This window comes from Eptatretus burgeri, chromosome 5 (genome assembly GCF_056783735.1).
Source record: "Eptatretus burgeri isolate ZD-2024b chromosome 5, Ebu_testis_v1, whole genome shotgun sequence".
Lineage (NCBI taxonomy): Eukaryota > Metazoa > Chordata > Myxini > Myxiniformes > Myxinidae > Eptatretus > Eptatretus burgeri.
The window spans coordinates 74,626,098-74,650,295 of record NC_140965.1 but is presented as its reverse complement, the minus strand read 5'-3'; the positions used below and the strand labels follow the sequence as shown (position 1 = coordinate 74,650,295).

The window sequence follows — 24,198 nt, the reverse complement described above, 5'->3', positions numbered from 1 at the left end:
AAAGGAAGTGAACCGACAAGCCTCGATAGCACCCATATATACCAAGCTATTTTTTAATCGTCAGAATCCCACAAATACAGTAACTACTGCGCATGATTTTCTTTCAGAGACAATGGAATCTTGTTTGGAGTCCAACTTCCCGAAAACGAGTGACTCCTAAAATATTTTTATGCTGTCCACAAGTTGCATTGAATGATGAGATCACCAAGTCTGAACTCCTTGGCACTTTTCACATTTCCATATTATTTGCTGATCATACCAGCCAGTTTAATAGAACTTACATAACCAACTTGCTTGTCTTTATCAATGGCTCAAACTGTATTAAGAAATTTGTATGGTATTTTATTTTATTTGTGAGTCGTTTGGATGATTTACAATTTCCAGACTCGTCGCTACTTTCCCTTCTCTCCATTCCTTTCCTCTTTGTGTTGTCAGCAATCATGGACACAGGGTTTTCCTCTTCATCTTCATCTTCCTTCTGTGTTGAATCCATTCACAAACTCTGTTGCTTCTCTGATTTTTTTTGGATCTTTTACGCATCTTGACATCCGACGATACCAACTTTCTGTAGATTCTGAAGTCCTTTCCCTCTTGGCAAAGCCTGAATCGTGTGCATGAGCTACCATGTTCAACACCCAGAAGTCCTCACGTTTCTTTTCCCTTGAATTATTCTTGATGATCAATGGTTTTTAATTTTATCCTTATGCTTTTTGGAAAAAAAACGGGGGATATTGTAATCTGCTCCGTCCTCTCTGTCTGTCTGTCTGTCTGTCGGTCCGTTATGCTAACTCCTAAACGGTTGTGTAAAAATTCACCAAACTTGCTAGTTGTGATCACCACATGGCAAGAAGGTGTGAGAGCCGCATCATTTTTGGCCCCGGCCCCTGGGATGGGGTCCAAATGCCATATACCCAAAAATGCAATTATGGGAACGTTTTTAAAAAAAATTTTGTCCGGTAAGCTTGTACGATCGAGCAGTGAGTGAGTGACTGAGTCATTCAGTCATTATCGCTTGAACCAAACACATGGGTTTGATGAAACTTGGCCACAAGCTTCGTATTTGATGCCCAACGAAGGTTTATTGACAACATCAAACTCTGCACTCATTATGGGGGTTTTTTGACTATCGCAAAATAGGTATTTCCTCTTTTCGCCAAAACTACACACACAATTTTGTTGAAAATTGACCACAACCTTCATCACCCATGATGTACCAAAGTGTATTGACCACATCAAAATCTGTGCCCATTAAAGGGGTCCACCAGGTGGGTTGGACCCCCAAAATAGGTATTTGCTCTCTTCTTTGAAACGACACACACAATTTTAAATTTCAATGAAACAACCACAACATTCGTCACCCGTGATGTACGAAAGTTTGTTCACGGCATAAAAAAAAACAAATCAGGGTGTAAGGGGGTTTGGGTGACTGTTGCTCCTGATCTTGGTGAGCTTCAGGACGTGTGGTCCGATTTTGAAATAAAACTTTGTATATGTAATCAACCTTGGGGAACGCGTGAAATATGCAACGATTGTATTTGGATTTGACCCCTGGTTCATACCCCATGTTTTGGGGACTTGGGGTCAAGGGGTCAAAACGGGGAAACAAAAATTTTAACTCAAAATTTGATATTGGGTGGTTCCTGGTGTAACTTTTTGTCATCTTCAACTTTGCTTCAAGTGGGAAGCGTGGGTATTTGTGATGGTGTGCCGTCAACTTCACTCAAGTTAAGGCTTAATTACCTCCGTCACCAAAGGTGGAAGGAGGTTGTCTTTTCACTCCTGTCCGTCTGTTTGTTTGTGAACAGGATATCTCAAAAAGTTATGGACGGATTCGGATGTAACTCGGTGGATGAGTTGGTTAGGTGAAGAAAACAAGCGAATTAAATTTTTGTTCACATCCAAATCCAGATCTTGCCTATCGGTGGGATACAAAACGTACAAACTAATCAGCTTGGTGGAGGTCTGCACTCTATCGAGTCGCTGTTCCAGTTTGGATTATTTTCACCACAGTGCTTTTATACTGTTCAATGTGTATTCCCTTTCCATTAAGCATTATGTTTTCACATGATTCCATTTCATAGATAGGTGTATATATAGTGCCTATACAAAGGTGACACCCCCTTTCAAATTTTTCACCTTTTGTTGGCCTATTGCCCGGAATTATATTGCATTAAATCAGACTTTCCACCTTTTATTTATATATCGTAACCCACAAATTCAACAAATTTCAGAAAATTAATGAAGAATACAAAACTGGAATATCTTGGTTGGATAAGTGTCCACCCCTCCTCCCCCCTTCCTCCTCCCCCCCCCTTTGTAAGAGTAATTGTAAATTAGCTTAGGTACAACCAATCACCTTCAAAATCACACACCAATTTACTTGGCTTCCACCTGTGTTGAATTTGTCACGATTCAGAATTTTTTTTTTTTGTATACCTTGTCGAGGCTTGTATGAGAGCTAACACACAACGCACATCAAGGGGGCATGAGACAGGAGGGGAGGGAGTGGGAGGGACAAAACAGTGGGGAACAGAGACATTAGGAGATCTGTGGAAGGGAGATGGATGGGATGGGGAACATGGGGAAGAGAAGATGGACATTACAGGGATTTTCAGGAAGGAAAGCAGGGAATTTGAAGGAAGTGGGCTTGGGTGGATTATCGGGGGTAGAAAAGATCGAGGATTTGGATGGGGGATGATAAGAGGTGGTGGTGAACAGCTGTTTTGAAGGCCTGGAGGGAAGAATGGGAAAGAAGGCTGATTGGTCTGTAGTGAGGGAGTTTATTCCAAAGGCGGGAAAAAAAGAGGAATGAAAGAGTGAAGGTGAGCAGTGATTCGTGATTTTGGTAGTTTTACCAGAAGGGGGTTGTTGGCTGACCTTGAGGACAACCGGGGATTAATCCCCCTGAGTGACAAGCTGGTGTCTCGGTGCCCGGCACCGCAACAATATTATACAAATGTCTTAAATCCAAATTAAACACTTGCCACAGTAGAAATGTTGCATCTCTTCTTTAAATTAACAATGCATCACCAATCAATTTCTACAAAACACCGCAAGCAAATGATACTGCATCACCTTCGGAAAGTATTCACACCCCTCGACTTTTGTCACATTTTGTGTTATTACAGTCTTTCTGAATTTAAAATGGATTAAATTAAATTTTTTTCATTGATCTTCACAAAATACCCCATAATGACAAAGTGAAAAAATGTTTTTGGAAATTTTTACAAATTAATTAAAAATGAAAATCTGAAATGTTTTGCATCTATAAGTTTTAAACCCCCTGAGTCAATACTTTGTAGAAGCGCCTTTGACAGCGATTACAGCTTGGAGTCTTCCTGGGTATGTCTGTGGCAGCTTTGCACATCTGGATTGGGGGATTTTCTCCCATTCTTCCTTGCAGATTTCCTCAAGCTCTTTCAAGTTGGATGGGGAGCATCAGTGAAGAGCAGTCTTGAGGTCTTTCCACAGATTCTCAATGGGATTCAAGTCTGGGCTTTGGCCGGGCCACTCAAGGACTTTCACGTTCTTGTTCTGAAGCCATTCCAGTGTTGCTTTGGCTGTATGCTTGAGGTCATTGTCCTGTTGGAACATAAATCTTCGCCGCAGTCTAAGGTCTTTTGCACTCTGAAATAGGTTCTCCTCAACGATTTGCCTGTCTTTGGCTCCACTTATTGTTTCCTATATCCTTAGAAGTCTTGCAGTCCCTGCTGCTGAAAAGCATCCCCATATCATGATGCTGCCACCATCATGCTTCATGATGGGGATGGTGTTGGATGGGTGATCAGCTGTGTTCAGTTTCCACCAGATGTAGCGCTTGGCATTCATGCCAACGAATTCAATTTTTGTCTCATCAGACCACAGAATATTTTGCCTCATGCTCTCAGTCTTTCACGTGCCTTTTTTTAAACTCCAGGTGTGCTGTCTTGTGCATTTTTCTCAGGAGTGGCTTCTGTCTGGCCACTCTCCCAAAAAGCCTAGATTTGTGAAGTGCTGCAGAGATTGTTATCCTTCCGGAAGGTTCTCCTATCTCAGCCAAGGATCTCTGCAGTTCTGTCAAAGTGGTAACTGTGTTCTTGGTCATCTCCATGACCAAGGTCCTTCTTGCCCAGTTACTCAGCTTCGTCAGATGGCCAGCTCTTGGAAGAGTCTCGGTCGTTCCATATTCTTTCCATTTCCTAATGATGGAGCTCACTGTGCTCTTTGGAACTCTCAACACTCTAGAAATTGTTTTCTACCCTTCTCCAGGTCTACGCCTCCTCACAATTCTATCTCAAAGTTCTCCGGACAGTTCCTTGGACTTCATGGTGGAGTTTCTGCTCTCACATGCACCGTCGACTGTGAGACATTGTGTGGAAACGCGTGTTTCTTTCTAAATCATGTCCAATAAATTGAATTGGCCACAGGTGAACTCCAATCCAGTTGGCGAGACATCTCAATGATGATCAAAGGAAATTGGATGAACCTGAGCTCAATTTGGAATTTCATTGCAAAGGGGTTGAATATTTATCGAGTCGAGACATTTCAGCTTTTCATTATTAATTAATTTGCAAAATTTTCTAAAAACATGTTTTCACTTTGTCATGATGGGGGATTTTGTGTTGATCGATGACAAATAATTTTTAAATTTTTATCCATTTTAAGTTCAGGCCGTAACGCAACAAAATGTGACAAAAGTCGAGGGACGTGAATACTTTCCGAAGGCACTGTAAATCACAAAACATCATGATTTATTTTTGCTTGGTATGGCAAACAAATATGTCAAAAAGGTCATGTTACTGGACTGCAATTTCTGTGATACTGATTTGAATGTGGCAGTGAAGATTGTGATTTTGGGCTCTTGTTTTTTTTTTAATGGCCAGGGCCTGAAACATGCTGAGCGAGTTGGGAAAGTCAGAAAACTGTGGTCAGCAACGATGCACACTATTAGTGCGGCACCTACCTGCTTGTCTGAGTCCTCTGGAGAGGGCTGATTTACTGAGGCATTTTGGTGCCACTGAAGTGCGTATGTTCAGAGACCGAGGACATATGGTAAGCTTTGGTGTTTGCCGTTAAATGCAATGTTCTCGAGGTGTCCTCACTCTTTTAGGCTTAACATTTATTGGAGAAAACAATACTGTTAAGGTAGCTTATGTGTGATCGTAATATTGATATGCAGATGAAATCTCATAATGCAAGTTTTATTATATTTTCATCATCGATTATAAGCTGGTTAATCAGTTTTTATGGTTGATTTTTTTTTTTTCCATTTCATTCACTTTCACAGAAAAATGCTGCTTTTGCATCGTTTTGCAGTGAGGCTGCGGCCACCAAGGTAAAATAACCTACTTAACCTATATCTAGCACCTAGATAACCTACTTTGATGTAGCTGCATTGTTTCTTGGTTGTGGTACCAATCGGAGCAATTCCACTTCCACATTCTTACCTCCACCACCGAAGGTGGTTATGTTTTCACCCTTTTCTGTCTGTTTGTGTGCACGATATCTCAAAAAGTTGTGGGCGGATTCGGACGAAACTTTGTGGACAGGTTGGGTCAATTCGATTTTCGATTTTTCAAGGACGAATCGATTCGATTTTGTTGAAGATTCAAATCCGGATCTGGATGCGAGAATTATTTAACCATTGAAGTGATTCTTCACCATTGATAGATTGGGCCAAAAACGATACATCGCCTGATATTAAAAAAAATGTATTGATTGGGCCCGATATGTTCTCGTGGATCAGGCATTACGTGGCGGAGGTATTCGCTCTACCGAGTGCCCTTCTAATTTTACATATTTGGTGTTCTCTTGTTGAGATGTCAAAATATTAATTGTAATACCATACTGCTAAACACTGACATCATGTTGCTTTCAACATCACAGGACTGCCAAGTTTATACATGTCAATCAATGCTTGAAACTCTATTTCATTAGTCATTGGACATGGAATTGAAGGGTTTAGAAAAACGATTTCTTCCCTTTATTTTGTTGGGGATTATAAATGCTGTCAGACCCCACCATTCACGGAGGATATGTTCCTGGAAAATGCCGCGAATGTCGGGGCATTGGTTCAATGGGAAAATTGGGGATAGGTTCCCAGCGGTTCATGATTCATAAAGGAAAATCAAAAATCCCGTGAAAAACTGCGAATGCACTTGTAAAGAAAACCGCGAATACGCGAAGCACAGGGCCGTGAATGTAGAGGCAGGTTTTATTTTATCAACTGCGAATATGTGGGGTCCGCGAACAGCGAATCCGCAAATAGCGGGGTCCTTCATTGTTATCTTCAGGATGCACAATGGACAGCACTATGTTACCACTGCATGCACAATCAATTGACCACATGCATGATTACTTTCTGGAAGACAAGACAAATTTAATAATTCCCATTTTCCTTGGTTGGCAGTACAAGCAGGGGGTGGGTTATGTGGGTAGCGGGGGGTGAGTGTGTGGTGGTATTGATGATGTTTGTATGAATGACGATTGTTGATATTGACAGAGTGAGTAGATAGGAAGGTGTAATTAGTACGTGTATGCTGTTGTATTCTTAACTTTTTACACTTTATTGTAATACAGGCTTCACACACTGAACTCTTGGCCAGACTGTTTGCTGGGTGTCAGGAAAACTCATCGTCAGCCAGGAATTTCACTTTGTAACCTTTATAATCGAAGCTCATTGTTATGTTTGGAGGTGAAATAATTATTTTGGAGCATCATTCAGCACAGAGATGTTTGCTTTTCGCTGCACAGCCTCATTTCCCTGATGAATATAAAGAAGCTCTGCCTTTGTGATAACATAAAGCTCCTCACACAGCACTGCCAGTACCGTTGTTATTCCTTGGTATGGCCAAGACATTTGAGATGGAACAAAAATTACAGAATAGTGCACCAGGACCTGGTGTGTGTACTCGGTTCTTAACTGTTGCAAACAGAACAAGACTGGGCATTTAACAATTTGGAGTCTCACCGGCTTTTAGTTTACAGTGGATCTGAGAATGTACGATCTGTGTCATATCTGCTTGCAGATGCGTAGCACTCGCTGACACACGGCCAAATTACAATAGCGTCTTCCATCAATTCAGGAATGGGTGGGCATAGCAACGGTGGAGTCAGTGGGTTTAATGTCACAACATTAGCACATCGGAATATGGTTTTTGGGAATATTTTCTCTTGTTTGCATATTCTACAATGAATGAAGCGGACTTGATATTCATACCGTGTCCCCTGCACTCTGTTAATTGTACCACAAATTTTGGTCTATGTATTTGCCATTAATATCTAGAGGAAGATGTGTTATTTTCTTCCCACGTTCTTACACCAGGCATTGGGAAGATTGCATCAGTTAGAGGTTCTGGGTCACACACTGGTGGTGCAGTATGCCAAAGGTCAGCAGGCAGACAGATGCGGTGATTTTCCCGAAACAGATAAAGAACAACTCGAAAGGTCTGTGTATTTCAATTTGCCTCTGATTGACATTTTCAATTATTTCAATACTGTTGGCCACATAAGATCAGCAGTAACTTTCATCTTCCACAATTATAAGAAGGGGGTTATTATTATTAAAACTGTTTTTTTTTTCACCCTCTTGGAGGTGATCTTATTATGTATGCACAGGGTGGTGGTTTTGGGGGAAGTGGCGGGGGGGGGGAGTTGTGGAAGGGGGATGGTAGTGGAGATGGCAGGTGATGTATGTATGAATGATTATTCTTGATATATTTTGACATTGGAGGGGGTATGAATGTGCTAGTGTGTTTTAAGTTAGTGTGGTCCATGTGTTGGTGTAGGTTAAAACATTTTTTTTTGCAACTGGGGATCCGTAAGAATGAAGTTGGCCTGTTTATGTATGCCATGAGGGGCAGTATTGTTGACATAGTGAGGAGATAGGAAGGTATAATTAGTACATGTCTGTATGAGAGGAAGATGTAATTCATAAAACAGGCAAGGCGTGCATTTGGATGTCTTCGTGTTTGGGCTGATTACACCCCCCTCGCGGACTGCACTCTGAGTACAAGGCACGCAGCACCAGCTATCACAAGGGCTTGTAAGGGCGCATTGTGAGCTGCGGGGGCAATGGTCTGGCCATGGATAGTGGCAACACCCTGACGACATGACGTCACCATAGTAGCGGCGACGTGCCACCTCACTGGCCGGTGCCGGGGTGGATGAGCAGAGAATGTTTTGAAAGTGTGACGTGTGCACGCACTCGTTCGATCTCTCTTTCCCTCTTGGCTCTTCCTGCTATTTTCTCCTGCACTTCACTATACTACTCTCCTCTCACTCTTTGAAGCCGAGTGGCTCACAGCAGTGGGTGGGTCGATAAGGTTGGATCCGGGGACGCATGCACTAACCCCGGGGTCGGTGTCGCCAGGATGTGTGTGTTGTTGTAGTAACACACAACTGGGTTAAGCTTCCAAAATCCAAGCTGATGATACACCTCAACTCTTTGGTTTCTTGATTGCTCGGCACGTGGAAGGATTTCCAGAGGCTGTGCTATCCCAATCCTTCCTTCAGGGCTTCAAATGGGTGTTGTACTGCCAACTCCTGTCATCCTCCATCCTTACCCACAGTCTTCATTACCACCATTCACCCTTCTAACCCAACCATTTTATTTGCAGATTGTAATGTTTCCCTCTCCAGGATGCATGCTTTCTTCCAGTAACCCCCTCGTGGTTAAACTTACAAAATCCAGCCAAACTCCACACATCACATCTTTTATTCTTCGCTTCTCCCATCTATGGAACTGCTTTCCCATCTATGGCTGTTCTGTCTCACTCTTCCCTCCAGGGCTTCAATCAGGCAGTCCACCGCCACCTCGTGTCATTCCCCATCCTAACCCATGATTACCCCCATTAACCCTTCCTTACTCAACCCTCTTACTTGCCGATTTCAGTTTTGTTTCCTCTCCCTCTCCCTCTCCCTCTCCGTCTCCCTCTCTCCCTTATTATCATTATCATTATTATTATTATTATTATTATTTTCCTAAAACAGCCCAGTTTCATTGGCATTGTAAATAATCTGCACACAGCACAGGCAATCTCCTCCTCAAAGGGCTACACGGTGGCATTGTCCTCGCTGACATTTTCTCCCTGCACTGTTAGATGGGGCCATGAAAACTCTTGCAACAGTCCATCCATCTGACATGTGCTGCGAATGGTTTTAGTGTTCACAGGAATGGAAAAGGCATGAAGGCTATGGATTGTTTTATCATATAACATCGGCTCGCAGAGAACATTCTCTCGATCTCCACAGCCGCTTGAATCGGACAAGCAAAGCATTCTTTGCCTGCTCATATCTGCTGAGCGAATATAATTTTTGCTGCTCCTTCAGTTAATAAATCCTTCAGGCAGCTTACAATTGTTGAATGAAGAACTCGTCTGACTCGTAAATGTGATCTGCATTGGCAGATAGGTAGAAGGATGGATGGAACCAACAGTATGTTGATCGAAAGTGCTGACCGCCATGGGAAGCAGGGACAAGCTGATGGTTCGGAAATCAACTCTTCGTTGGAGCAAAAGAGAGGGACAGGATAGCAGCGAAGTTCGATGTGGGGTTGGAGCGAGTCAGATGTGCAGAATCAGAGATCAGGGAACATGTGGAGTGAGAAGGAGTCATTTTGACACCTCGCGATAGGGAAGTTCAGGGTTCAGGGGTTAAAAGTGAAGAAGTCGAACTGCGAGAAAAGGGGGAATACTGCAAACGTGAAACAAAACTTGAAAAAGTAACAAAAGCAAAAATACGTGAAATGCATCACACATATCTAAAGGCCCGGTCACACCTTGACGTTTTAGCCAGCGATGGCAACCTATTAAAATGTATGTAAAACGCTGGCTTACATTGAACTTTTGATGTTTTTTTTTAAAGATTCGGACGTATTCATAGCGACCTGGTCTTATGTATAACGCATTGGTAACTACACAGAACGTTTCGTTGTGTTATAGATAACTTATACCAACGAATGCTGAACCTGTTGTCGGCCTACACAACCGATGCCCAACGATAGTCTAACTTAGGCATAGCGCGTTGTACGCATCGCCGACGATGTCGTGGCGTAGCCTATTAAAAGGCTGACGCACAACGATTCAAATCATAACTGCCGTAGAAATGGAAGGGTCAAAATCGCGGTCACACCTTGGCGATCTTGCCAGCGTATGCCGACGTAACAAAAAGTGTGTCTAAAACGTTGGGGCACGTCGAATACGGTATGGGTAAGTTTGGTATACGTGAGTAGAACGCTAAATACGCTATCATAAGTCGTAGTAAGTAGAGTACGTCAAGAAATTTTGAACATGTTCAAAATTTTATGACGTACTCGGCGTATGACACACGTTCGCATGCGATGAGGATAAGTTTTACACACGATATGTGGACGCTTACACACGTCCACAAAGGCTACTTATAAGCTACTCATAAGTCGAAACACGTCGCGGTAATGTCTTTTTTACGCAAAACTTATTTCTAACTTATGTTTGACGTGCTTTGAACCAATTCTTTACGTAGTCCCAACACACATCGACGTATGTAGACGTATTCCAATGACGTCTTCCGGTCGACAAAAAAAATAAATGAATGTGTTTCTAGGTTACAACTGCCATATAAAGACGTGTTCCCAGCGGTTTTGGGAATTGGTATATAAAAATGCTGCTCATAAAAGGGGAACCCAACAGTGTTTTCGAGTCCTTTTTGAGTCGATGTCCATGTCAGCAGTAACAGTATCAGTATCAGTATTACTATTAGTATTAGTATTAGTAGTAGTTTGTTCATGTTGGCAGTAGTAGGTGGGTGTGAGGGGGAGGGTGTGGGTTATGATGGATCGTCCTTGCGTCCGCGTGTCCACGGGTAGGTTCATAGGCTGCCACTCAACGATTTAAATGGCTGCATCTCCACTATTGAAAGTAGACGCTTGCGCTCAACAATTGGATTTTTTTTACACTCAACGACTTTTAAACGGTATCACTCAGCTAGTTTCATTGTTTACAATGAACGATTTAAATTGCTGTCACTCGCCTTTGTTTTTTGTTTTTTTGTTTTTTGTTTTGACGCTGGGGTTTGGAAATTTGAAACGTTTCTTCTGAACGTGTTAAAACGCTCAAACTCGACTATTTTAAATAGACGCTGCCGATGGACAATTGGAATCATAGCCAAGCTAGACATCGAAGTGTGAACATCCTCGTCATGCCGAAGAAAAGTTTGAAGAATGCTGCAAATAAGTGTCCTGGCCGTGGCCGTGGACGCTGACGCAAGGACGATCCATTATACCGACGTCTTTCAGCCTATGAGTAACTTAAAAGTAACGTCTGTCGACGTGTGGCAACGATCGCGTAACGTGCCAACAACACGTTAATCATAGGTAGGAAATAAGTTTCGGGTACTCTAAACACTACCTCGACGTGTTTCGACTTATGAGTAACTTACAATGAACGTCTGTCAACGATCGCAGACCGTGCATACTACTTGTGGCCAGCGTAGCGGAACGTGTGAGTCATACGCCGGCATACGTCGTGAAATTTCAAGCATGAAAAAATTTGAGGACAACCGAAAAGTACAACGTTTAAAGCCAACGTACAACGACGTATGGCAACGTACTACTACGTATGCCAGCGTGCTCTCAATGTTATCAAAACTTACCCATAACGTATTCAACGTGTGCCAGCGTTTTAGAAAAAAAATTCAAAAATCGGCATACGTTGGCTAAAACGTCAAGGTGTGACCGGGCCTTAAGTTTCTGGTTTTCTTGGCTCATTTTGATTGTGTGATCAAATACCTGAAATCTTATGTTTCATGTTTGTTATTACAGATGTGATAAGAAAAAGGTGATAAATCAGCAATCACAGCAAAAAAGGAAGAGCTTGCCACCAGATGACACAATTGCTCCACAGCTTGGGTATACCACCGTGAGCAAATGCGCTGTGCCTTTTCTTTGTTGTTTGACTGTGACTGTGTTTGATAACTCGTACGTCTGACTTCTTGAACTTGTTTTCCAGGTTGAATTTCCCCTGGAACCCACACTTGAAGTACAAGTACCCTCCCGTGAATAATAACACTTTGGTGAACATTTCAAATGCACTTATTGGAGTGCCACTGTTTTACGAACAGGTGACCAGCGTCTAATTTATGGATGAACTCGATAGTACGGCGATTGAGGTATGCTAACCACCATGGGAAGCGGGGAGAAGCTGATGTTTGAGGCCTTAAGAATTCGCCGGAGCAAAAGAGGCTTTGACGAAGGGTTAATGCCTGAAACATCAGTTTCTCTCTGCTTTCCACGATGGTTACTAAAACTCGATCAACATCCCGTTGATTTCATTCATCGTATCATTTGTGGTCTATTTATTTATTTATTTTTCACACAAATGCATCATGTGGAATTGTATGGAGAATTAATGGAAATGTAGATGTACAAAAGGGTGACGTTGTGTTGTTACATGATTGATAGTTTTCAAGGTATGTACGAGGTACGTGAAAATGATGTTTTCTCTCATCTGCTACGTGCACGGCTTCACTGTCATGATAAAACCACACCGTACTCTTCATTTCACTTCCCACTCAGTTCATCGTATGCACTTGTGTCACAACTCTCAAGTCCTCACTACCTCGATTGTAAGCTAATGTTATTTAGGAAATTCATAAATATATTTTTGGTGGATAAGATGCCTGAAGTACAACAATAGACTTTAATTTTTCCTCTCTTTAAACTATATTGAATTTTCAGGAAAACGTTGATCAATTTGTCCTTGTCCTATGTGTCGATTTTTCTGTGTCAGTAGGTGTATAATGTGTGCTTCTGCGGTGTTTTTAGTGATTTATCTCTTCACTTGCCAAAATTTTCATTACCTTAAAATAAACATTTTAAAACCCAAAATAATATATGTAATCAATGTAGCAATAAATCAATGTTCAATATTCCCTTTGACCTTTGCTGTCCTATGAATTGGGTTGTTTGTCCACCAAGTCATTCAATTTTTATCTGAACATGGCAAGACACCTTGATGCCCAAGGGGAACGGCATAATGACCCCCCCGCCCCCCCCCCAGCAGCATTCATGGCGAAGGTTGAAATTGTTACTGAAAGTCACGTGGGGTGTAATATACAGTTGTAGATATGAGTTTAATCACAAGGAGATGAAATGACAATGGTGAATGGATGTCTGATGTCAGGAGAGTGTTGACCTAAGCTGCATAATTCTGGTTATAGTAAAGGTGTGTGTGTGTGTGTGTGTGTGTGTGTGTGTGTGTGTGTGTGTGTGTGTGTGTGTGTGTGTGTGTGTGTGTGTGTGTGTGTGTGTGTGTCAGCATGGTGCAGATGTAGCTTACCTTATTTTTGAGTTGTCTCACATGGATTCGATGCTCGACCTGACTATATAAACAGGTGCTTTGCAAACAGGACATCGAATCAAAAAGTGCTCTGTCCGTCTAATAGGATGCTCAGCTGGGGATCCTTCTTCTAGCAATGATTAGTGGCGGACATTAAGTATCCCTTGGTGTCTTTTGATGAAGAATAGGCAAGTTCTTGCTGACATCCTGGTCAAATTCCAATTTCTTACCCAAACTGACGCCAGTCAAACTAATCAGGCTTGCCCAGTCGGTTCATGAAAGACTTGAGCCGATCTTGCATGCCTTACAAGCTGCTGACACCAAACCAAAAAGGAATATGGTGCATGATGACGACTTCTTGACCCACCCCCTCCCATCTCCTCTTACCTCAGTCATATCTCCTGTACAGCGTACAGGTACGTTTGCTAATGTCTGGGGAAAATCCGACAGAGAGGCATGACATGACGAGATGTTTTTGTCTTCCAACACCGATGTGGCAAGTTTTGTCATTTTGTATTTCCACTAATGTTTTGGTATGTGCTTATATTTGTGTTCTAATTAATGGTTGAATAATAATCTCAGCATAAAGAGCTTTTTAAAATTTTATTTCAGGTTCTACATCTTATGAACAAGATGAACCTTCCAGCTCCTTTTGGCCCTGCTGTGACACAGCTGCAGCTGGTAATGATGATTGCTTTTACTTTTTGTTGTTTTTTTTTTCAAATGGAAATCGCCCCCATACAAGGTGTAAAGCCACTCGAGGAATGGGGCAAAGGGAAGGTAAGATAAAAGAAAGAGTAAAAAATAACAAGAAAACATGCAACACACAGGAAGTAGCAGGAGTCTGGTGAAATGCCATGTACCTCTCCCTCTATCGAGTGCAGCCTGTGGCTGCTGGATGCATCATTGGTTGGGACGCGGCTATGCCACTGATGCAGTGTCCCCCTTACCAGTACACTGGTGCTCATTTTGCCGACCTCGGAAGGATGACAGGCTGAGTCAACCTCCTGGTGTATTTTAATTCAGCGGCCAACGGGGCTTGAACTCAGGACCCGAGGATCCCAAGCCGCCACCCTAACCACGAAGCCAACACCAGACTAATGCCATGTACTGTAACCTCAAAGATGTAAGAAGTACGAATTGACATTCCTCTTAAAGCTGGGTAGATCATATGATAATGGGAAGCACGTTACAGGTAGTGAATTCCAAAGTGAGACAGCATTTTGAGACTTCGATATTTTTGTGTCACTACCTCGATGTAAGCTAATGTTATTTAGGAAATCCATAAATATATTTTTGGTGGAAAAGATTCTTGAAGCACAACAATAGACTTGCTTTATCTGATCGGTATGAACATTTTTGAGGGTCATTTGGGGCTAAATTTTATGGGGGGGGCGGGGGGGAATTGATGTGGAAAATTGATCAGTCATGTGGTTCGATGGCCATATTTTTTTTTTAACATAAAAGCCTTCAAAAGTCTTCTCCGAAATAGCTGCACAGATCGAGGCGAAACTTTGCAGGTATGACCGCCTATCCATGAGGAACAAAAGGTCTCCACCGATGATGTCATATGTCACGTGGTTTGGCAGCTAAGTGATGTAATAATGTGAGCGGAGGCATATCTGGTGATGGCAGGATGTCAACGAGTGTACTTCTAGTTTCAAAATGTCCTTGTTTTGGATAAATTCAAATCCGTTTCATGTCTTAACAGGTTTGTTTGCTTGTTTCTTCTTTCTTTTTATGCACCTTGTCTTACTTTCTCATCTTGCTTACATTCAGATACGGAGCTTTTTAATTGTACTAACCTGTTTGCAGATGGAATTCGTACCTCCACTTCCACCACCACTGCCCCCAGAGATTCCGACTGGATCTTCCCATGAAATGCCTCCTTTGCCAAGACAGTCAAATGAGTTTCCACAAGAAGTTGAAATGGATGTATCCAGTGAAGAAGAGTCTGAGCTGGAAAGTGAGGATGATGAAGAGTCACAAAGGTTTGATCATGTTATTCTTAATTTTTCACATTTTTGTAATTCGCCCTTCTCTTGTAAGGTCTCATGTACACAGGCATGACAGGACCATGGGGTGAGTCATCAGGGCATGTTTGCAAAATAGAAATTACAATATCTTTGCCTTTCTTGGGGCTGGCTCTGAAAGGCTGAGTGTTCATTTTCACTCTGATTGTGACCTCTCTGTTGTCTCTCCTCCAATTCCCCATCAATGCTGTTAAGGTTAGCTGTCAGCTTTCAGCCAATTTGATGCGGTTATGAACCAAGTCAGGGTTTTGTGTTTTGGGATGGGACCTCATTTGGCATAACACCAGAAACTCCATGGGTGGTGAGGGGGGTGGGTTGGGGGTTTGGTGCTCTCTGCCGCTCACTAAAACAAACCAGACTCGAACAGCTTCAACGTCGGAACAGGCTTGGAATTGCCCAACAAGTCATTTTTTTTTCTCCACCAAAAGAGCTGTCAATCACTCCACATCAGCAATGGTTAGAATGGAAATCACATTCAGTATATGGAGAACTGTGAAAAAAATGTTGTTTTTATTGTTTTGTTTTAAAAACACTTCAGGACTGGTCTCCTATATCCCACCACTGTTTATATTAATTCAGCCAAGGAATTCTTAGACGTAAACCTGCTATCTATCTCTCTCTCTCTCTCTCTCTCTCTCTCTCTCTCTCTCTCTCTCTCTCTCTCTCTCTCTCTCTCTCTCTCTCTCTCTCTCTCTCTCTCTCTCTCTCTCTCTCTCTCTCTCTCTCTCTCTCTCTCTCTCTCTCTCTCTCTCTCTCTCTCTCTCTCTCTCTCTCTCTCTCTCTCTCTCTCTCTCTCTCTCTCTCTCTCTCTCTCTTTTTATCTTACCCATCCTCCCACTCTTGGTTATCTGAATCTTGTGAGCATTTGCTTTAAAACAACTTGCATTCTCCTCCTGGAATGGAAATCCGACCAAAGGCTACCTCAGAGCATTCCACAAAGCCTGCAACAAGTGTGTGCCTACCCCAGAGAGAGCCATAAAACAACATCTGTCAAATCTCAAGAATGAGCTTTCAAACTTTTCTCGGCACACGTAACTTTGCAAAATGATTATGATGAAGGTGATGATGATGATGATGATGATGATGATGATAAAGATGAGGTGCGCCAGGTGTAATAAGTCTTGAAAGTTGATATTATCCCCTGGTCGAGCGGCTGGATGAGGGAGGTTGTGTTCGGCGGCAGAAATGTGACATCAACGTGAGGGTGAGCGCCGTTCAGGTCCGTGGGGTGGCCAGGTGCATTGTTAAGCAGCAGGAGTACCTTGAACAAAAGGTTCTTTCCTGCCAGGTACCTCTCGACCTGAGGAACGAAGCAGTTTTTTAACCAGTCCATAAAAAGTTCAGACGTCACCTATGCCTTCCTGTTCAGCCTTCAATGAACGGGCAGCACCTGCTTGTTTTTGTATTTCAGCGCACGCAGGTTCAGGGAATGGTGGAGCATCATGGGCTTTACCATGAAGTCCCCTTCTGTGTCTGCGCAGAGGAGAAGGGATACCCGGTCCTTTGTGGCTTTGAAGCTGGTTGCTTTGCTCTTGTGCTGTGAGATGAACCTTCTGGTCGGCATCTTTTTCCAAAACAAGCCGGTCTCAACAGCATTAAAGACCTGCTCCAGCAGGTACCCCTTCTCCTCAATGAGGCTCGCGAGTTCTGCAGGGAATGCCTTGGCCACGTGGTCGGCGGAGGCATGCTCCCCTATGAGGTTGACGTTGCACAAATTGTATCGCACCTTGAAGTGGTGGAACCACCCCCTGCTCGCTGTGAATGGGCTGGAGGTACCGTTTGTGCCCACCATGCTCGTGCTTGCACCACCCGCGCCAGCGACATGGTCGTGTAGGAGGTTATCCTCGATGCTTGGGAGCCATTTTCGTAGAATGAATGGAGCGAGAGGCAACACACTGACAGGTCAGAGCAACAGGACAAGAATGATGGCAATCCAGGACACAGTGAGGAGTCTACGCATTGTTTGTGTGGGATTTTTTGGGGTGATGCTGTATCCGGCAGCTGATTTAAAGTTTGAAAACCACTGTTTTCGGCATCACTCACCACATCTATTATAATAGATGTGGTGAGTGATGCCGAATTAGTCCATATGTAGCTCCCTGCTAATTACACTAATGACTAATAGATATGCTGAATGTTTCCATTCCTTAACTCACAGGACATGACATGTTTCCTATCTACAGGCAGATTATGCTGAACGTTTTAAAAATGTAACAGCTCACATGGTGCTGTTTGTAGCAAGATGGTGATTTACACTAAGATGTGCTGAATGTTTCCATTGTCTAATATCATTATGTGGCGACCTGGTAATTACTGGATACATCAATAGATGCTGTTGGTGTTTATATTCTGTAAGTAACTCTCATATGGGATGTCGTCGTGGGGAATAACGTGTTACACTGGTGAGACATCCCGCGAAACAATATTTATCCCATGAAGCTACAATACACATACAGGAAGCAGGTCATGTTCATGGCTCGTGGAAGATATGTTTTATAACTGTTGCGCTCACAATTTGTGGGGAAAAAAAAATAGGCGCAAAATAAGCGGGGAAATTTCCTGCGAATGTGAGGAGCACGTCGCAAATTATCAACCACGAATATGCGGAACCCGTGAATGTTGGAACCGCGAGTGTGTGTGTGTGTGTGTGTGTGTGTGTGTGTGTGTGTGTGTGTGTGTGTGTGTGTGTGTGTGTGTGTGTGTGTGTGTGTGTGTGTGTGTGTGTGTGTGTGTGTGTGTGTGTGTGTGTGTGTGTGTAATGTGATTTGCTTTGGAGAGGTTGTAGCCGATGTTGTATGCTTGAGAAAATGGTGAGGCCACGTGCTTGAGAGAATATACTTCAAGTGGTTGATTGTGGAAATGGTCACATTTGTGACGTATTGTCCCATCAGAGATGTACTTTGGTGCTCTCCGCAACTGATGACAGTCTGTGAGGCATTCTCGTTGTGCAAGTCAATATTTTGTATCGATATCAACGTTAAATTGGAAAAACCGACTTGGTTACAGTTTGTGGGGAAAAAAAAACAAAACAAAACAGAACCACTGAATAATTCAGTTTCAGCTACTGCACTGCTAAACGCAGCATCACTCAACATACTTAGCTTTGGAAGCCCTTTTTTAGTAGGATCATCAGCCCACTCGCTTGGGAAAGTAATCGGTCAACAGATGCATTTCTGACTCCCTGGTGATCATCTCTGTTGATGGATGCCTGATTTTCTTTTGCAAAAGTTAAAAAAAAAATCAAGCATTGTAACAAAGCTCAGAACGTGTACTGTACTTCGGTCCCAAGACCAAATTACATAGTCAAAAACATCTTGTCAAACACAATGCAATACACATGCACCTTGGTGCCAAAGCTCATGTCCACATCCAAACACTTGCGTCGTCCTCCTCAGGGTCACAATGCGTGGTCATACCATAAATGTTGGGGACCACTGGCCATCATCTTATGATGGCACCTTTTTATTTTAAAAAGGTAAAACATCAAATATTGTGACAAAGTGAAGGATGAGCACCTCTGCCTCACAGCCAAAGTACAGAGTCCAAGGAATCTTGTCGAGCTAAAATACGCATGCACTTCAGTCCAAAGGCTAAAGCACATCATGGTCAAAAAACACATGCACCCGAGGCCACATGTCCAGAATTCATGGTCGTAAAATCAATGTTTGGGGATCACGAGCCATCATGTGACGGAGCGTTTTTTTCTTCAGTAAAAGTTTTTAAAAATCAAACACAACAGAGCTATGGACGTGCACCTCAGCCCCACGGCCAAGGTCCACAGTTCAACAAAACTTGTCCAACTGGTGCACGCATGTACTTCAGCCTAAAGACTGAAGTACATGGTCAAGAAAACATATGTATCCTAATCCTAACGGCCAGAATGTATGGTCACACAATAGCCGGATCCACGAGATGAAGTGGACTCGCCGCAGAAAGTGAATTGACATGCCATCCCATAAGATAGTGTATACCTCAAGCACCTCTTAACTGGAATGGTAACCATGAACCCCTGTGCCACAACAGCACTTTCTGCAACAGTCCTAACCAACAGGGATGTTTGCTACACCTCCAACCTGTTTTAGTACCCTCACAAGTTAACAGGAACTTTATGTTGCAGGTCAGGTCAGGTATGGGAGCATGTGCCAGAACAGCACGTCGCTGCGTCCACTTTCCGCCGGTACTCCAGGGGCCTCCGTCTGGCCATCCCCCAGGCAGATGCCAGGCCCATCCCCATCTCCTTGAGATGATGGTCAACCTGTTGCAACCATGAGGCACGTGGTCGACCCACTGGCCTCCTCCACTCATGAGACTCCCTCGCTGAGAGAATCTGGTGAGCAGGATCAGAGTTAGGAAAACGAGCCACATGTCCATACAGCTGCAACTGACGCTCACGGACTATGCAGGTAACAAATCTCATCCGAGTCTCTCTCAGCAACCGCTCGTTGGACACAAAATCCGACCAGCGATAGCCAAGGATTCTCCGAAGAGACCTGGTACCAAAGGAATTTAGTCTCTGTCTCAGATCCTTGGTCAGAGTCCAAGTCTCGCACCCATAGAGCAAGACTGGAAGTACCAAGGACCTGAAGACTCGGACTTTCGTCCTCCCGCACAGGTACCGGCAGCGCCACACCCCATGATCCAGTGAATCCATGACTCCCCAGGCCCGACCCAGACGTCTATTGACCTCTGACTCGCAGCCAGCAGAGACATGAATATCACTGCCAAGGTAAGTGAATCTCTCCACGACCTCAACATCCTCACCATAAACAGACACAGACAGGACAGCAGCATCCAAGATGTCACCGAAAGCCTGGATCTTAGTTTTGACCCAAGAAACCCGTAATCCCAACGGCTCCGACTCCTCATTCAGCACCTCGAGGGCCCCCAAGAGGATGTCTAAAGTCTCCGCAAAGATGACTGCATCATCTGCAAAGTCAAGGTCCGAGATCTTGACATTCCCAAATGACGCACCGCAACTTGATCTCTCCGACATCCTCCCTAGAATCCAGTCCATACAAGTGCTGAAAAGTGTGGGGGCAAGTACACATCCCTGACGAACTCCAGTAACAACTGGAAATAAGTCAGAGATGGTACCACCACACTTCACAGCACTCTCAGTACCAGAGTAGAGTTCAGACATCAGATCGATCAGTTTTGGTGGCACCCCACGAAGACCAAGAATCCTCCAGAGGACATCCCGATTCACTGAATCGAACGCTTTACAGAGATCAACATAGGCTGCAAGCAGCCCCTGCCGAAACTCTCGTCTGCGTTCGGTGAGGACACGAAGTGCAAGGATACGGTCAATCGTTGACCTCTTTGGTGTAAAGCCTGACTGCTCTGGACGCTGGTGCTCAAGCAGATGGTGGCGAACCCTATCGAGAATTATCCGAGCAAAGACCTTGCCCGGCACTGAGAGCAGCGCCACCCCTCGGTAGTTGTTGCAGTCTTGGCGATCACCCTTCCCTTTCCAGAGAGGGACAACAAGGCCCCTCTTCCAGTCAGTTGGGATGATGCCTGTGTTCCAGGCAGAGCACAAAACTGCATGCAACGACACGAGTGCAGCATTTCCACCAGCCTTGAGAAGTTCGGCATGGATGCCACAGATCCCTGGAGCTTTGCCCCGTTTCAACTGGTTCACCGCAGCCCGTGTTTCCACAAGCGTAGGTGGACCACAGTTGATTTGAGGGTCAGCAACAGGGATTGTAACACCCTTGACGTCCAACTCGACAGTTGGGGGATCAGCCTGGTACAACCGCTCAAAGTAACCGGCCCAGCGGGCCTTCACTTCAGACTCCTCTGTCAAGAGCCTACCACTCTCTGCTCGAACTGTAGTGCTCCGAGGGATGGGCTTGGATGAACGTAATGCGCGAATTCCCCTGTAAGCGGGACGAGAATCACCTGTCCACAGGTGATGCTCTACCCCCTCACAGATTCCTCGCACATAGGCCTCCTTGTCCACCCTCAGTGTACGTACAGTTTTACGCCTCAGCTCCCTGAACAGCTCAGCTCTGCCATTCAGCCTGGCCCTGCGACTCTGGTCAATGGTATCCAGTGTCCCTTGAGAGACAAAATTCTTCTTTGCCCTGCGGTGAGCTCCAAGGCATCCACCGGCAACATCAAGGACGGTGGTCTTGAAGGCGCTCCACAACTCTTCAGGACACCCCAAAGTACCCAGACCCCCCAAGTGTCCACTCAGCCTGTTCGCAAACTCCTCAGCTACTCTCTCATCCCTGAGCTTGGCAACATCCAGCCTCGGCTGGGATGGTACCATTCTCCAGGATTTAAGGTGCAGCTTTAGAGTTGCTACAACAAGCCTGTGGTCAGTATTGAGGAACTGAGCACTCCGGTAGACCCTGCAGTTCTGGATCATCCTCCAACGACCGTCAATGAGGACATGGTCAATCTCCTTTGCCACACCGCCAGCGTTGGAATACCAAGTCCAGCGATGAGCTTGTGGGCGCTGAAACCATGAACCAGCCACCCTAAGTCCATGACTTCTTGCAAAGTCAAGGAACTTAGTGCCATTCTGGTTCATAGTTCCTGACCCATGGGGACCAACACACACCTCATAACCGTCCCTATCAGTTCCAGTCGATGCATTGAAATCCCCCAAGACTAGAAGTGTATCTCGTCTGGGGCACTGATCAACCACAGACTCGAGTGTGGCGTAGAATGCATCCTTCACGGTGAGATCACTCGCCTCAGTCGGAGCATAAACAGAGACCAGGGAAATGACACCTAAGGAGTGACGAATCCTTAATCTCATAATACGCTCGTTGACCGGTGTTACCTCAATTATCATTGGGGTCAGCTTATTGGACACAGCTACAGCAACTCCTTGGGTATGGTAACCATCAGAGCGACCAGACCAATAGTAGGTGTAACCACCCACCATTATCTCTCCGCAATCCGGTCTCCGAACCTCAGAGAGAGCTGCAATCCCGATGTCCAAACGCTTGAGCTCAGATGATAACAGAGACAGGTGATCATCCTCTCTTAGGGATAGGACATTCCAGGCACCCACCCGAAGGGACCGCCTCAGGTTAACCCAAGGAGACCGCCGTCTGGTGGACAATATCTCAGCACCACTCCGACACACTCTCCCGCAATCTGACCCAGGGATGTTACCCCGTGGTTTCCCTCCTATCAAAGATTGGGGGTCCCGAAGGCTTTGCCCCAATCCCGTCATCCGGTGAGCTGCCCTGCGAAGGGAAGCTGCACAGGAGGTACTCCCACGGAGTGGGTTTTCAGATTTTTTTGCGTTTTTGCGTTTTGCGGAATGAAGGTTTTTACGGTGGCCGGAGTGCAAATCCTGCCACCAACCTCCTAATAAGAAGTGACCCAACTGCAGGAGGACGTCCGCAGACACAGTTGGGCACTAGATATGGATGGCCGTTGGCTCACAAGGAGCTCCTCCGCCCTTTGGCAGGTTTTGTTTTTAATCCTGCTGGGTGTCCATATCCAAACACCCTCCTCACCAGAAAACCTGGTGGGGGAGACGGTTTAGTCGCCGACAACCCGACCATGGAACAGGTTAGTACAGGTTTACATGGTACCTGTAGCAGGTCACAGATCGAACCTGACCTGACATAAACCTGACCTGAACCTGGGATTATAATCCATACATCCATTGGGACCATACTCTGTGCAGAGTGTTTGTGTTGCCTAAGCAGCCTCCTTGGCTATTGGGCACAATCCTGGACGGGTCACCACTCCGATGCAGGGATACCAGCAAGCTGGCTCTCATTTTGTTGACCTCGGAAGGATAACAGGTTGAGTCAATCCCACCTGATATTAATTCAACAGCCAAGCAGGATTTGAACTCAGGACCATGGATCCCAAGCCCATCATCCATACATCCATCCATTGGGACCACACTCTGTGCAGAGCATTGGTGCTGCCGAAGCAGTCTCCTTGGCTATTGGGCACAATCCTGGACGGGTCGCCACTCCGACACAGTATATCAGCATGCTGGCACTCATTTTGCCGACCTCGGAAGGATGACAGGCAGATTTCACCCCACTTGGTATTAATTCAACAGCTGAGTGGGGTTTGAACTCAAGATTATGGTATCCCAACCCCATCATTCTAACCATTAAGCCAACACCAGGCATAAGGGATTATAATTATCAACATTAAATAGGAAAACTGTTGTTAAGTCAAATGTGGGCAAATCCCATTCAGCCAAACATTGTTAATCTTCTTGTGTTGACTACATGGGACAGAATAGTAATGAAAGTACTATTTGCCTTGTATTCATCCTCTCATATTTTCATCTTCATGTGACTGTCATGTTAATTTTACTCCAGAAGCACATGTCTTGGATAAGGGGTGATTGGTGGGGGTAGGAGGTGCAGCAATCAAATGGTTATTGTCGTGAGATTGCATTGGAGTCGTTGCTGTTGCCGTGAGAGAGGATGCTGTCAAGGGAAAGGTTATGAGGAATGTTTGTCCAAATTCCACATGTTTTCTATGTGCATACCCTGCTTAAAATGGTAAAATGACAGTCACTGTAAAATATGTCATGTGACCTCAGGTCCTGCGAAATCTTAATGCAAGGTTTACTGTGTTTATCCTAACAGCTCATGATTGTCCACTTATTGCTTCTATGTTGATTTTTTTATTATTATTTTTTTGTACAAATCCTCTGTTCCTGATTAGGTTAAAACGGGTCATGGGACAGACAGCTCAGACATTGAAGAGACCACTGCAAAAGAAGAGGGTTCCAAAAAGAAAAATTCCCAAAATCAAGGATCTTTTGAAGATGCCCAAAATGGAGACCTCGAGGTAATTGGACATTATGCTTAAACAAACATCCTAATCAAACTGCATGATAGATATGCTCCTCGAAGTATGTATGAATGTATGTA

At 44.3% G+C, this 24,198-nt stretch overlaps 1 protein-coding gene across 3 annotated transcripts in view; it reads left to right on the top strand.

Annotated features, from left to right (window-relative positions):
- RNPC3 (RNA binding region (RNP1, RRM) containing 3) overlaps nucleotides 1-24,198 on the top strand; it is a 65,326-nt gene that overhangs the window by 6,610 nt on the left and 34,518 nt on the right. For all 3 annotated transcript variants that reach the window (XM_085882441.1, XM_085882439.1, XM_085882440.1), the window contains exons 2-9: nucleotides 4,863-5,031; nucleotides 5,267-5,314; nucleotides 7,304-7,425; nucleotides 11,777-11,863; nucleotides 11,964-12,075; nucleotides 13,905-13,973; nucleotides 15,108-15,283; nucleotides 23,990-24,115. In XM_085882441.1, the coding sequence (XP_085738567.1) occupies nucleotides 4,873-5,031; nucleotides 5,267-5,314; nucleotides 7,304-7,425; nucleotides 11,777-11,863; nucleotides 11,964-12,075; nucleotides 13,905-13,973; nucleotides 15,108-15,283; nucleotides 23,990-24,115 (899 nt within the window). In that variant the 5' untranslated portion in view covers nucleotides 4,863-4,872. The remainder of the gene's footprint in view (nucleotides 1-4,862; nucleotides 5,032-5,266; nucleotides 5,315-7,303; nucleotides 7,426-11,776; nucleotides 11,864-11,963; nucleotides 12,076-13,904; nucleotides 13,974-15,107; nucleotides 15,284-23,989; nucleotides 24,116-24,198) is intronic.